We start from the raw sequence: 15,425 nt of genomic DNA on the forward strand, positions 1-15,425 counted from the left end.
TTTCTCGGCAGAACGAGCCCGACAGCTTGTGATGTCGGGCTCGTTCTGCCGAGAACCCCTGTTCAATACTGTCGGGGAAGACATGCACAACAAACATTGAATGCCGGTGTGAATGGCTAACATATATATATATACGGGGGTACCGGCACTCGAGGGTCTTATACAAAAGAGAGAAGAAGCAGTACTTGTCCGATCAATGTTTCAGTTTATTAGAAAACCTTATGGATAAACCTGCTAAATAATGTGTTATTAATATGTGTGCGCTTGCCAAGGTTTGCATAGCTCGATCCTGGTTGGCCCCCTTGGGACCCATGATTGCCTTATGGAAATTGCTGGTTACTGACATGGCAGCACATGAGAAATATGTATACATTCTTAGAAAGTTGGAAAAGAAATGTTACACTATTCTGGAATAGGTGGTTAGACTCACCCAATGCATCTGTTGAATAGTGATTCCCTGGCTTATCTGCCACCCCCTATAATGCTATTCTCCTGGCTCTAGTTTAGCTGTTTCTGTTGTAACCGTAGCTGTGGCATAAATACTATTATCTTGTCTAAATGTTGAAAATAACTCTGTTGGACCTGATTCCTATCCCTTGATACGCATGACAGTCATTTCTTTGGTATCTGTATAATTAGACTGTACAAGATGTGCTGTACAGGTCTATAATGAAACCACAGACAATACTTATTCATGCATACGTTTATTTGTGTTTTGCTACTTTTTTTTGTACTGCCTGTACTGCAAATATAAAACTTCAATTAAATATTATTGCATTTAAAAAGGAAAAAACTAATTCCTCCCCTTTGGGGGTTGCCTACTTCACAATAGAATGCTACTGGGCAAATTTCAAGTTCCTAGTCTCATGGTTCCAGAGATTTGTGATGAGTCAGTCAGTGGTACTTGGCTTTTATCCCCTTTGAGTGCCAACGACTTTATCAAAATAGATGTGAAAATGACAGGCACACATTTCTATTCATCATAATGACCTGTAATGTTTACCTTATATACTGTAGGAAATATAATATTTTTTTTTAACAAAACATTTCTTATTTGCATTTATATAACAAAATGTGAGCGACGCTGGCATTTTTAGCAGTTTCTTTGCACATCTCTTATAGAGATGTTTTTCTTCAAATTAAATTACCCTCAGTGCCAGATACACATTGCCCCCCAAGTGCCAGATACACATTGCCCCCCAGTGCCAGATACACATTGCCCTCCAGTGCCAGATACACATTGCCCCTCAGTGCCAGATACACATTGCCCCTCAGTGCCAGATACACATTGCCCCCCAGTGCCAGATACACATTACCCCCCAGTGCCAGATACACATTGCCCCTCAGTGCCAGATACACAATGCCCCTCAGTGCCAGATACACATTGCCCCCAGTGCCAGATACACATTGCCCCCCAGTGCCAGATACACATTGCCCCCCAGTGCCAGATACACATTGCCCCCCAGTGCCAGGAACACATTGCCCCTCAGTACCGGTGAAGCTTCCCCCCTCCCCTCCACTCCTGTTGGTACCAGGATGGAGAGCATCAGTAATAGGGGAGAAGGAATGAGGTGTTGGTGCCAGGATGGAGAGCATCAGTAATAGGGGAGAAGGAATGAGGTGTTGGTACCAGGATGGAGAGCATAAGCAATAGGGGAGAAGGAATGAGGTGTTGGTACCAGGATGGAGAGCATCAGTAATAGAATGCTGGTATTAGTTGGAGAGTATCAGTAATAGGGTAGAAGGGATACGGTGTATCGGTACTAAAGGCAGTTTTTGGGCAGTGCCAGTAATAAGGGAGTAGTAGTTAGTGGACAATGGACTGGGCAGTATTCGCATTACAGGGGTACATGCACTGCTGCCATAAGTTGGGGAGGCTGGCGGTGGAGTTAGTGATAGGAAGCCTGAGCAGTGGTGTAGGGGAAAGCGGTGGTTGGGGAGAGCTGGGTGAGGGGGGTAGAGAGAGACCGAGGGTCCCGGCACATGAGGCCTAGTAAGCGGAGTCCCCCCCACACCTCCTCGGCGTGTTTCCTCAGAGCCTTCTCCCTCTCGTACTGTGTGATGAGCTGCTCGTTGTCCTCCTTCAGAAGCTCCAGCTCCACCTCATGCTCCTGGTTCTCGGAAAACACTGCGTCCAGGTTCTCCAGCACGGCCACCAGTTCTCCAGCTCCTTCTTTGTCATACTTCCCGATCAGCCGCTCGAACTCACAGGAGATGGAGCCGGCAAGGCCTGACACCCGCTCTGACATGACAGCGGAGCTGCCCGGGTCCTCCTGGTACACCATGCCGTCTTCCAGCTCCATGTAAGCGGACTGTGACCACTCCTATTAAAAAAAAATACTCAAAGTGGAGAAGTGGTGGTATACCACTTTGACCACTATATATATATATATATATATATATATATATATATATATATATATATATATATATATATATATATATATATATATATATATATATATATATAGTATGGGTAGACAGGTGGCACTCACTCAGACATCTTTAAAGAGTAAAAATGTCCTTTATTACACCGAAATGTTTCGGGGTTTCCCCCGTCTTCAGGAGCAGCAGCACATACAAACATTGTAATTGCAATGTTCAAATAACCCACACAACCCTCCCTCCCCCTTCCCACAATTACGTACAGATGCCGCTCACCTGCCAGGCACCATGTCTCCATTGTCGAAAGACCTGCACCCAGAAGTGTCCAGCTCGGCTTAGGTGACCCGGCGCCTAGTAGCCGGAGGTTGCTTCCACCAACCAGCAGCTACAATTTCCTCCAACCAGTGGCCGGAAGTGTGTGCCGGGAGCCAAACTTCCGGAACGAGCGTCATCAGGTTGCCTAGCAACCATACTATAACACTATACACTCAAAGTGCGTGTATATTAAAACAAATTACAGGCAGATGGGCCTGTAATTTGTTACATGGTGGTCATGGCCACCCAGCTATCACACCATTATGAACAATTAAAAATCATATAAACCACATACAAGCCTATAATTAGCTAATATGAAAAACTGCAAAAACTATGCGATGGACAACCCTCGCAAAAATCAACGTATTCCATAATGTGTAGCCTATGTAGGGGTCCAGCGCCTAGACGCAGACAGTAATAGGATGACGAAAATAAATAGTAGCCAGGATAAACATAGTAGCCAGAATAAACCTTGGACTTGCACAATCACATACTGATTATGTGTAAATCCAATTGTGTATACGCAAACTACAACATACATAGATATTGTTAACAGGCCAAGTTATAAATAACATTGTAACCCCAGATTTTCATTTAGGCTAGCTGGGTACAAAGTATTAAGAAGGAAAATCCATGGGCTTCGTACTGAACTTTTACTGTCTGCGGAAGTAAATAATGTGTTGGATCATGATGTGGACTCTGTTATCAATCATGGGGAGCCTAACAAGGGACAGAGGTCCCAAATCACCGCTGACGCGAATTTCACCGGACCGCGTCATGCACAGTTCCCTGTCTCGGAAGCAGACAGAGGAAGCCAAGTGAGTGTCAGCTTGGTTGTGAGTAATGAGCTGGCCCTGGACACTACAACCGATGCTCAGAGAGCTGACATCTCTGCTAGCACCAGGGAGACTGTAGGATGTGTGGCAGTCAGGGAGACTGCAGAGTACCAATCCCCTACAGCACCAGAAGAGCCCAGAGAGTATTCTGACCCATATGGTGATGATTATCCGTTTAGGCTTATGAGCCCAGAAGAACTCACTACAGAATGTCAGCTGCAAGGTATCTCCTGCACCAACAATTCCCGCTGGGAGATGATTAAGTGGCTCACCCATGCACGAAATGATGAGCGCAATGTTTTCGGCATGTATCGCGGTGAGTTTCTAACCTGGGGTCCCGATGCAACTCCTTGGTTGCTGCTGAGAGACCTGACGGACTGTTTTGAAATAGCGCAGCAATATGCTTATGATTGTAAAAAGCTCGATACCCCATGGTGGAAAGAGCAGTGCCGCTGGGCAGAGGCTGGAATCGCCTGGAACAGCTTCTATCACCAGCTATGGAACCAACGACACAGCCTACCGGGGTTTCCCTCATGGGCATGGTACCCCGGCCTGCTACAATCGGTGTGGAACCTGTTCCAGAGACCTCACATCACAAGGCCCAATTTAAACTGCTGGAAGATGTGAGCAGCATGTTCCGACCCGTTGCTCCAGATTTGTTGCCGGAAGAGGCTGACTGCATAGTGAAAGTATGCAGGGAAGAGACTATGTCGGAAATAGGAATGGGACTTTCTGACTGTATGCACACAAGTATGTGTGGGACTACTGATGTGGGACTTTTATTAACTCCACACATATCTGTCAATGTTGTCCGCACTGTCGCTAACCCTTCTGATCCATATGATGCATCACATTGCAATGTGCAGATGTGTGAAGCCCCTGGGATGATCTGTGATAGTGCCATACCTTCGGTGGAGGTGGAGGGTGAGTTAGAGACAGGTAATCCTTGCCAGTTTGTGGGGTTAAATGAATGGCCTAATCTAGTTGGGAATGAGACACCCTCACTCACCAGTGGTAGGAGTGCTGCTGGTGATGTCATTAAGGTTGCTGTGCTGGACGTTAACCCTGTTCCTCCAGTGATGTCTGGTTGTGACATGGTGCCAGGGGACGCCAACTGCACAAATGGGACAGATCTGAGTTGGTTGCAGGCAGAGCATGTACCTGCCAAATAAGTTAGTGGTGACAACATGCTCAGATAACCCCATTCCTGCTCAGAGACAATGGGATCCAGATATAGCGGGTTTTCCATGGTGCAATTGTAAGCCAGCAGAATGGGCCCCATGTGTTGTGGAAGATGCACAGGCTAATTTGCAGGTATTGCAGGATGTCTCCCCAGGTTATGATATTGATGTTACTGTTGATAATGTGATGTCTTGCGCTACTGTGGGAAATGTGGTACCAGGTATAATAAGTGACCCGGTGGGTCCTGTGTGCACTGTAGACCTGTCAGATAGGGAGAGAGTGTCCCTTACTGCAGCTTTCCCCCCAAACCCCCCTCCTTCCTGTAGTCACACAAACACGGATACAGGAACACAGCAGGGGTTCCCTCCAGACACTGAGAATCCTCCAGAGAGTGCATTTTTCCAGCATCACTGGATAACGGATGCCTCTCCTGAGAACCTCAGTGGCACCATCCCAACCACAGAACCTGCGGGTCTGGGAGGGAAGGTCAGGCTCAAGAAGGTGTCCTGGACTGCCATGGAAAGCTTGGCTTTCCACGGAGAACTGAGAATCAACCCTGCACAGGCGGCCCCATACCTGGGAAGTGGGAAAGATACCCCTGGGTACAGTGAGAGGGTTGTTTCAGGAATAGAGCCAGTGGCTAGTAGGGAAGCTGCTGTGTGTAACCAGAAGGGTGGGAGGGCCCGTGAAGCACAGGTAAACTCAGCTCCATTAACCTCGGAAAGGCTGAGCTTGGATGTTCCCAAGACAGGGGACAATGACCTGCTGGTATTCCCCCTTGCAGAAACGTGCCCCCCTTCACAATTCACACACACAGACAAAGAATCTCCTCACAAAAGGATGAGGTGTGAGGTGTTGAGTGAGTGGACCTTCCCCCCAGTGAAGGGGAGGGGGGGTCAGTCAGCTCAGAAGAGGTGCTGGGAAGACATTTTTAAGTCTGTATATAGTGCTGGGAGAATGCCCCACACCTGTGGTACAGTTAAACGTGCCGAGTTACGAGTCCCAGGGGGATGGCCGTTTGGGGTGTGGCGGAATGGTCTGGTACTGATCTTAGTGAGTAAGGCCAAACTGCCAGCTGCAGGGGAGAATCCGTGTCCAGGAGTCCGACGCACAGCTGTGGTGGGCTGTGTCAATACCAGCCGGGATGGACACAGCTCCCACTATATCAGTGTGCTCACAGACTATGGGTTCGAGGACACCTGTGTGCTTTTAGTTTGCCATCTCCTGCGAGAGGGACAGGGACTATGCCCATTGCCCACCCTAGCCACAGCTATGGCGTCAGGTGGTGCCATGACAGAGGCCAAGTATAGGGAAGTGTTAGTACCAATTCAGCAGAATCAGTGGCAGTCTGTCTCAGCACAGAGACCACTGCTACTCATCCAGGTGATGTAGTTAATAGCGCACTGATGAGACGGTGACGTGGGTCACCGCCTCTGTGCGCCATTTTAAAAGGGGGAGGTGTAACGATCAGATCAGGTGATCGATCAAATTAACGTATGCCTCCTGTTATGATTATCTGTTCAATCAATGTATGTCTGGTATGTTTGGTAAAATCATGCCGCCTGTGATTATTATGTGGGAGATCAGAACATGTCATGTATTATGTGTGTGGACTATTGGTGACCCAGGGAGTGTAGCCATCTGTGGACTCCTCTGGAGATAGGATGTAAGATAAGATCTGAGACCCCTCATAAACCAGATTGGGGGGGAGAGCAATAGTGTCCAGCCAACAGGCCAAAGGTGCTCTGGCCCTGCACTAAATTACCTCTTATCACTTGAGGAATGTATAAAATCTACTTCAAAGCAGGGACAAATTCTTTATGGGAAAGATCCTATATCTAGGGACCTTCACTAGGCTCAGCAAGGGAATGGTTAAAAATCCCAAGGGTGGGAGGGATGAGGGAGTCTTCAAGGTATAACTAAGACCCTTTTCCCTATAGTCAGTGTCACTACCTGGGGGTCTAGCAAACAGGCTGTAAGCGACCAGAGATTTCTTGTGGAGAACCCCCCCACGTCAGGATTGGTACTTAAGTGTAAGCTACGGTTCTGTCATTTTTCCCTTTTTATTTTATTTCTGAAATTGCATTTAAAACTCGTGTGTACTTTTAAAATCATTGTAAAATCTTGTAACTATTTTCTAAAGCTCTGTAGTATTTCTAGGAATAAATAATACGGTACTTATGTAGTATCTGGGCTGCCGATTTCTAAATCGGGTCGGATCGGGAGATCGCATCGCATCGCATGCGACCATGCGATTCGATGCGATGCGATGCGATGACCCGATTTTTCCATAGGAATCAATGTTAAAATGGACTGAGTCCATTTTAACATGGAATTCAATGGGAAAAATGGGTCCTTTTCATACCCCTACTATCCAAGTGGGCATGGAGTTGGATATAAACCTGTGGCGAGCGTAGCGAGCCACCGAGCCCGAAGCGTGGCGAGCGAAGCGAGCCCCGCGAGGGGACGAATACCGTCCCCTCGCGGGGCTCGCTTCGCTCGCCACGCTTCGGGCTCGGTGGCTCGCTACGCTCGCCACAGGTTTATATCCAACTCCATGCCCACTTGGATAGTAGGGGTATGAAAAGGACCCATTTTTCCATAGGAATCATTTTAACATTGATTCCTATGGAAAAATCGGGTCATCGCATCCGATATCGGATGCGATGCGATGCGATGCGATATCGCATCGCATCGCATCTGATTGTATGCCTTAACTTAAGGCATACAATCAAAAAATCGGCAGCCCAGATACTACATAAGTACCAATAATACATATTCCCAGTTCTGGTTCTGTGTTCCTAAGACTCATTAGCCTCAGAAGAGAAAGGCTGGAAAACGTTACCATTGTTATCTTGTATTGTGTGGTCAGGGGCGAGCCAAGCCGCCCCTTGCGCAGTTTCAGGCGCTAAAATCAGGTTTTGGCTGGTGGCAGTGTACCTCAAGGAAAGGACCCGAGTGTCCTGAGTGAACCCCAGTCACGGCCGGCGCGGCTCAGATTGACGTATCGGAGCAGGCGACCGGTGGGTCCGTGACCATTTTAAAGGAGTAAACACAGTTGTTTGACAATAAATGGCTTCACCCAGTCACTAAACATGAGTGAAAGAAAAGTTTGTGAGTTATCATTCATATTCTCTGACAAATGGTGAACGAGTTGTGGTGATATTTGGTGGTGCACATCAACTTGCATCCCCTTGTGGCTAATTGAAATTACAACTATAAGTGAATTTGTATGTGGCTATGATGCAAATAAGATACAAAATTCAGATAAAAATATGTAAGCCTGGGATTCAGTGTCCATGGTGGTCTATGGGGATACGGTCATTGGCAGGGGCATAACTAGATATTCGTAGGCCCCAGAGCAAAAGTTTTTAAGGGCCCCCTAGTAAGCAACTGATGGTGATACATGTATGTAAAACATATTACTAAGACAGTAAAGATGGGCCTGCTTCAGCTTTTGGCCCCATAGCAGCTGCACCCCTTGCACCTATGGTAGTTACGCCCTTGGTCATTGGGTCTACAGAATGTTGGTCGACAAGCATTGGGTTGACACCGTTAGGTCGACTTGGGGATAGGTCAACATGGTTCTAGGTCGACATGGGCCAAGGTTGACATGGGTCTAGGTCGACATGGGTTTAGGTTGACAGGTCATTAGGTCAACACAAGCATTAGGTTGGTGTCTAAGTCTACAGTCAAAAGGTCGACATGGGGTTTTTCTCTGTTTTTTGAGCCAACATGTGCCGACAGGCGGTAATTCATGCCCTACAATCCACTAGGGCATGGTGGGAGACTAAAATAGTGCTGCACCATGCCTGAAGCATGACGAGTGAAGCCGACCTAGAACCATGTCAACCTTTCCCCATGGTGACCTAATGCTTGTCGACCAACTTGCTGTAGAACAAACAATCCCAACCCTGTCTATGTCCACCAGTCTCGCACATTAAGATAAGTTTCAGAAGAATTCACCAGGATACTGTACCGGACTTGGATGAAGAAAGCTGAATAAATACAATCTGGTATCTGAATAATTCACCATGATACTGGACTGCTGTATGGAGCTCAGGATGCTGATCCTTACAGGGGAATGACTAGTGAAGCACTGGTGTCAGCCTGGAGAATTTGATGCAGTTTTATCTCTCCTGCACTGCGCTGATTGGCTGGCTGCTTAATAGCCGAAATATTATTGGTGGACTTTGAGAAAATGGCTGCCAGCCGGCTGCACAGAGAGACAAGGCCCCACTGCACGACCCAGACAGGTAAACGATGTGGTCGTGGCTGGGCCGTGACATCACCTAGGCATATTTTATGGATTGGGAGGCATATGCAGACACATCAGAGCAAGGCCAAGGTTTTTTTCCATTAATGCTCAACAAGACCACAATTGTTTACCTATCCACCTTGCAGGTGGTCTGGAAAGTGTGAACTGTTGGTAGATCTTGCAGATCTGTATGGTCAGCCTTGTTCTAAAGTATCTTCATTAGTGGGTTTAAACACCCCCCCCCCCCACTTACAAGGTATATCTATCAGTCCCCTACACTATAAGGTCTGCATGGCTGCCAATGATTTACTCTTATTTGTCATGAATCCTGAGTTTATTTATTTATTTTCAGTTTCTTATATAGCGCAGCAGATTCTATTGCGCTTTACAATTGTAAACAGAGATAAAACAAACTGGGTAACAACAGACAGACTTGGAGGTAAGAGGGACCTGCTTCAAGTTTACAATCTATAGGGATATAGGAGGGAAACACAAGGACAGGCACCAGTAATAGCATAGCTTGTAGGTCCATAAGGGAAGCTATATAATACATAAGTGCCTCAGAGGGTTATGCGTATAGACTTAAATTTGATAGGCTTGCCTGAAGAGGTGAGTTTTTAGGGAACGCTTGAAAGTTTGGAGGCTAGTGGAGAGTCTTATTGTCCATGGAAGGGCATTCTATAGGCTGGGAGAAGCCCAGGGATATAATGAGTGCATGGATCAGAGATTTAGTAGTGTCTTGTGTGAGATAGGGTCCTATTTTGGATATGTTTTTTAGATGCATGTAACATGATTTGGTGACAGATTGAATGTGGGGAACAAAGGACAGTTCAGAGTTGAGGATGACACCTAGGCAACGAGCTGGTGGGGTAGGGTAGATTGTCGAGTTGTCAACAGTGATGGAGATATCAGGATGGTAACTGTTCTTAGCTGTTAGGAATATATGTAATTCCATTTTGGAAATATTGAGTTTGAGGTGGCAAGAAGATATCCAAGATAAGATGGCAGAGAGGCATTCAGAGACTCGGACCAAAACCACTGGTGACAACTCTGGGGTAGATAGATTTGAGTATCATCCACATATAAATGATACTGAAACCCGAAAGAGCTGATGAGTTTGCCAAGAGATGAGGTATAGATTGAGAAAAGTAGAGGACCTAAGACTGAGCATTGCGGAACTCCGACTGACAGAGGTAGTGAAGAGGAAGTAGAGTCAGAGAAGCGAACACTGAAAGAGTGATCAGATAGGTAATATGTGAACCAGGAAAGGGCTGTATCATTGAGACCTAGGGAGTGCAGTGTTTGTATGAGATTATGATCAACATTGTCAAACACAGCAGAAAGATCAAGAAAAATAAGTAGAGAGTAATGGCCTTTAGACTTGACAGTTACCAGATCATTCACCACTTTAGACAGTGCTGTCTCAGTGGAGTTTTGGGAAGGAAAGCCTGACTGAAACGGGTCTAATATGGTGTGAGAGTTAAGAAAGTGTGTGAGGTGAGAGTAGACAAGTCTCTCCAGTAGCTTGGAGAGGCATGGGAGCTGAGAGATTGGACAATAGTTAGAGAGAGAGTTAGAGTCAGAATTGTGTTTTTTCAGAATGGGAGTAATCACTGCATGTTTGAGCAAAGACGGGAAAGTACCAGTAGCAAGAGAGAGATTGCAGATTTTAGTTAATTTTGGGATAAGAACAGAAGACAGAGTTTTAATGACTTGTGGAGGTATAGGATCAAGAGGAGAGGTAGTATTATAGGAGAATGAGAAGAGTATGGAAACTTCATTTGTGATCTCAAATGAAGAGAAAGTGCCAGAGGGTTCAGGTGGGGAAGAAAGAGGGTTAGAGGTTGTGGAAGAGCATAGCATTTCATCTTGGTTGTTATCTATCTTGTTCTTACAGTAGGATGCAAGTTCTTGTGCACTGATGGTAACCGATGGGGGAGGAGAGGGAGGGTACAGAAGAGCCTTAAATGTGTCAAAAAGTAGCTTAGGGTTGGTGGCATGCAAAGAGATGAGTTCTCCCTGCTGGGTACTTCATGATATTTAGCATGTGCATGTAATGGTCTTCTGCTATATACTGCACACATCTGAGGTTTATGCTATTGAGTGCTGTCCTTGTCTGCCAATAATACAAGTAATACAATACAATTTATTACAATTATGTTGTTTCCCAAAATCCTACATATTTCTTGAGCAATTGCTTTTTAAAATTTCCACTCCCCTATTTTCCAAATATATTTATGTTTTTACCTCAGCCTTTGTCTGGAAATGTAAGTGGCCTTGATTAGCCAGAATCAAACTTTTTGGCTGTAGACCTAGTGGCCCCAAATATTGCTGGGGGGATGCTTTGTCTGTGACAGCCCCCCCTTCCACACACACACACCCCTTGGCTTCCTCAGTTTGGCACTTGGGCAGACATACTCTGACCGTGCAAATTACACCGGTTGTGAGCTGCCTTTAATTCACAGACAGAAGTAAATCAGAAACATGTACAGATGTGTGTTAATTAGGTGGCAGGAATTTTGCTCCCCTCTGCCAAAAAGTTTGTGGTTCCCCCCCCCCCCCCTTCCTCCCCAGGCTCCTCTCCAGCGTGTTTCCCCAGCATGTGACGGGATGACGTCACACGCATAACGGAGAAGCTAAAGCAGGAGAGAGGAAGAGACACTGTTGCTTCCCTTGGCTCCGACGCATCCCAGGCCACCCTAGCACACCCATCCGCCATCCCGCCCATCATGTACACAGTAGCCAATAGCCAGTTCTTTGTACAGTCAATTGAATCAGTGGGGGGATTTGACGTCTCTGCCATGGCCGCACCCGCACTGTGGCTGACTCGCCTCCAGTGCTCAGTCAGTGGGCAGCAGCAGGCAGCAGCATGTCAGTGCGTGGAGCGGGTGCCGGCGCCCACACAGACCCCACTGCTACTTGCTTCACAAAGCGGCTGCTGGGGCTGCCTTACAGTAGTTACGCCACTGTACTGTAATGTCATCCCTGCCTCTCTATGGTTAAGGGTGTAGATGGGGCGAGGGTTGGCACAGGCTAAGAAAATGATGTGTTTGCATAGACAGTCAGAAATAATAATTAGTACAGTAGGAGCAAGTTTCATCTTTGCTCCTTTGGCCATGGCTAGCCATGGCTAGCCATGGCTATTCTATTGTTCTCAGCTGCAATACGTATTGTATTGCATTTGAGAACAATAGATTAGCCATGGCTAGCCATGGCTAGCCCCGCCCAAAGGAGCAAAGATGAAACTTGCTCCTACTGTATTGACCAACATAGACAACAGCTATCCAGGAAAGACCTGATCAGCAATCATTAGTTGGTGGTGCTCCCAAAATTAGTTTAGAACATACACTAAAAAGGGTAGTCAAAGAGATGACTCAAGGGAACCAATAAGGTTTTTTGGGGCACACTTACAGGAAAAATTATTGGTAATGCGTAATAAATGGTAAATATTAAAATATAACTTTTAATGATAAGCCTTATTAAAATAAAATTATGTTTTAGAATAAATTTAATCACACCTTGGGAGTAATTTAAGAATATCCAGCCGATTTTCGGCTAATAACTTAGAACTTTCAGCGAAAATGATTTGTCTACTCGTTTGCCAAATTACCTTATTTATATATAATATTGGTACTCCAGATTCTACTATATAGGGTCACCATATAGGATGATAGTGAGATTGTGGGAATGCACCCTTGTAAACACATCAAGCGTACTTACCTATTCTAAAACATAATTTTATTTTAATAAGGCTTATCATTAAAAGTTATATTTTAATATTTACCATTTATTACGCATTACCAATAATTTTTCCTGTAAGTGTGCCCCAAAAAACCTTATTGGTTCCCTTGAGTCATCTCTTTGACTACCCTTTTCTCTCTATGGTAAAGGCCAGATCCCTCTACCAGTGTGGCCCATCCTGCTCCCTGCACTTGGCCACTCATTCAACATTGCTCAAAATTTTCTGCAGGAGGGATAGGGAACAACTCATTGCTGGTTTTGTCAGAAGTGGGCTCCTTAGTCCTCAGGCGGCCTTGGTGCAATGTATCTGCTGCCCCAATGGTAGTTCCATCTCTGCGTCCAGTAGCTCTTTGCTCCCTCAGTCGGGTTACCTGTGAGATACACTGTTGTGTGATGTGTACTGTGATGTTTATGTAATACAGATGTCCTTTCCTGTTCCCTTTCTCATTTATATTTCTCTCATCTCTGTAGCTCTTTTTATAATAACATCTTTTGTGTTAAATAAAAAACCTTTAAACAGAAAAATATATTACCCAGAGCAACCAATCATCTAGATAAATGAAATCTAGAAGCTGAATGGTTACTATGGGCAACTAAACCACTTTTTTCTTTTGAGAAAGGTCTTCCCCAGAGACAGGTGGTTATCAGGAGCCTTTAAGCCACAGACTCAAACACTCAAGCCTTTGCGCTCATCTATACAATTACATGTTTATTTTACTAATCTACATTAAACACAAAAACCTTTCCATAATATTGTCTGAAAGCAAAATAATGTATTGAATTTAGCCTCCAACCATAACCACGTATGCAGTGTACAAATGCAGATATATATTATGCATAGTGTTACATGGCAATCTTACCAAGCATACATGAGAATGATAGTACATTTCCGCATCTGTGGCGTCCTAACCAAGTCCATGCATGAGGGATTGGCAACGTCTTCATCAGAAACAGTTATCTGCAAAGAAACAAAATTAGCAATTGCAGTTAAAAGTTTTTAAAAGAAAATAGAATGAAATTGCATGAAAGCCTGCTGTCTTGATCAGTTTATAAAGAAAAATTCGCATCATAAAAAATACAAAGTACACTCCATGGAAAACATATGCTTGAGTGAGATGCTATCTTGCCATGAAGATATATGCCACCCCTGATTTGTTTTTTTTTTAATCAAAGTATAACGCTGCAGCTGCATATGAGGCCTGCACATCCACACAGGACAATGATAAGGCTGCTTGCTGTCGGTCAACCAGTGTCAGTCCTCATTCGTGTCAGCTGCTCTGCCTCAGTATGATTGGATACTGCATGCATTTGACAATGTAGAGTAGCAACACGCATGCAGGAGTCCATCCTAGTGCACCAGGGGTAGGGATGACCATTGCTGCAGTTACCGTCTATGGTCGCCATCGATGTTGATACTGCAACCAGCCATCGATAGTAACAAACTATTTGATGGAAGACCATTGATAGTTTACCTATTTGATGGATGACCATTGATGGTCATCCATTTTAGTTGACTAACTGACCCATGGACCAATAAGAATGTGGGGGCATGGCTTCAGGGTTGTCAGGGGTGGGGCTATGCTACATGTCCCAGCACCATGAAAAAATAAAAAAACATTGGTTTTGCTGTGCCATCCATGGAGAGAAACCATCTGGTTCTCACACATCAAAGGCAAATCTACATCAGCAATAAACTATTGATGATTGTGAATCATCGATGGTCAATAGCCATCCCTAACCAGGGGGCAATGTGCTGCCAGCAGACAGGGAAAAATGTGCCACAACTGGGAATGCAGCAAGCCGATGTTCCAAATGCCAAGCAACCGCTGGTCCAGATGCCATTGCCCTGATTTTTATTTAGAAGTGTTGAGTAGCACTGACTGCTGCTGGGTGCAAGCAGTCAGGAAGCTGCTGATGAGGTATGGGGAGGGGTGAACAGAGCCTGTAGCAGCGGTGCTGGGTGAGAGAGGGGAGCTTTAAGAAGGTCTGCTGCTGAGGAGGGGTCTGAGCACAGAGATCAGTGCTGCTGGAGAGAGGGTTAATAGAGAAGCGGTGCTGGGAGGAAGACTTGGCAGAAGGGTAGAAGCCATGAGAAACTTTCTGCTAAGAGTGGGAGGGAGTTTATACCACTGGTACTGTAGGGGTTAACATATATATTAGAGAATATTCAACAAACATGTAAACAGTGCTGATACCTGGTCCATATGGGTCAATTGGTTCCAGAGATATTGCTGGTAAACTTATTTTTTTTTCTGAAATGTAATTTCATAGCTGTGTTCATGTAGTTGAGGGCATATTACTCAGGATAAAAATAGCCCAGTTTCACAGGACCACAATCATTCGAAACCCGCTAAAAAGTTTGGTACTTGTTTCCTAGCACAGCGCCCATCTCGTTGATTGTATGCCTTAAGTTTAAGGCACTTAAGGCATACAATCAACGAGATGGACCCGATTTTGTGTCAATCACCAGCTAATTTGCCGGTGAAAGACAAAATCGGGTTGATCGCGTCCATCGCGGCCCCTAATAAGGGGCTGCAATGCGACCGACGCGATCAACCCGATTTTCCCATAGGGAACAATGTTAAATTATTTTTAAAGTGAAAATCAGGTTGATCGCGTCGGTCGCGGGCCATTATAATGGCCCGCGATGCGATCAACGCGATCAACCCGATTTTATATAGGTGACAATGTGAAATGGGCCAATATGC

The 15,425-nt window shown here is 45.4% G+C and overlaps 1 protein-coding gene across 1 annotated transcript in view; it reads right to left on the reverse strand.

Moving 5' to 3' along the window:
* SLC22A3 (solute carrier family 22 member 3) overlaps positions 1-15,425 on the reverse strand; it is a 260,402-nt gene that overhangs the window by 88,189 nt on the left and 156,788 nt on the right. The window contains exon 6 of the mRNA XM_083176507.1: positions 13,578-13,675. Within this exon, the coding sequence (XP_083032633.1) occupies positions 13,578-13,675 (98 nt within the window). The remainder of the gene's footprint in view (positions 1-13,577; positions 13,676-15,425) is intronic.

This window comes from Crinia signifera, chromosome 3 (genome assembly GCF_055691185.1).
Source record: "Crinia signifera chromosome 3, ASM5569118v1, whole genome shotgun sequence".
NCBI classification, from domain to species: Eukaryota; Metazoa; Chordata; class Amphibia; order Anura; family Myobatrachidae; genus Crinia; species Crinia signifera.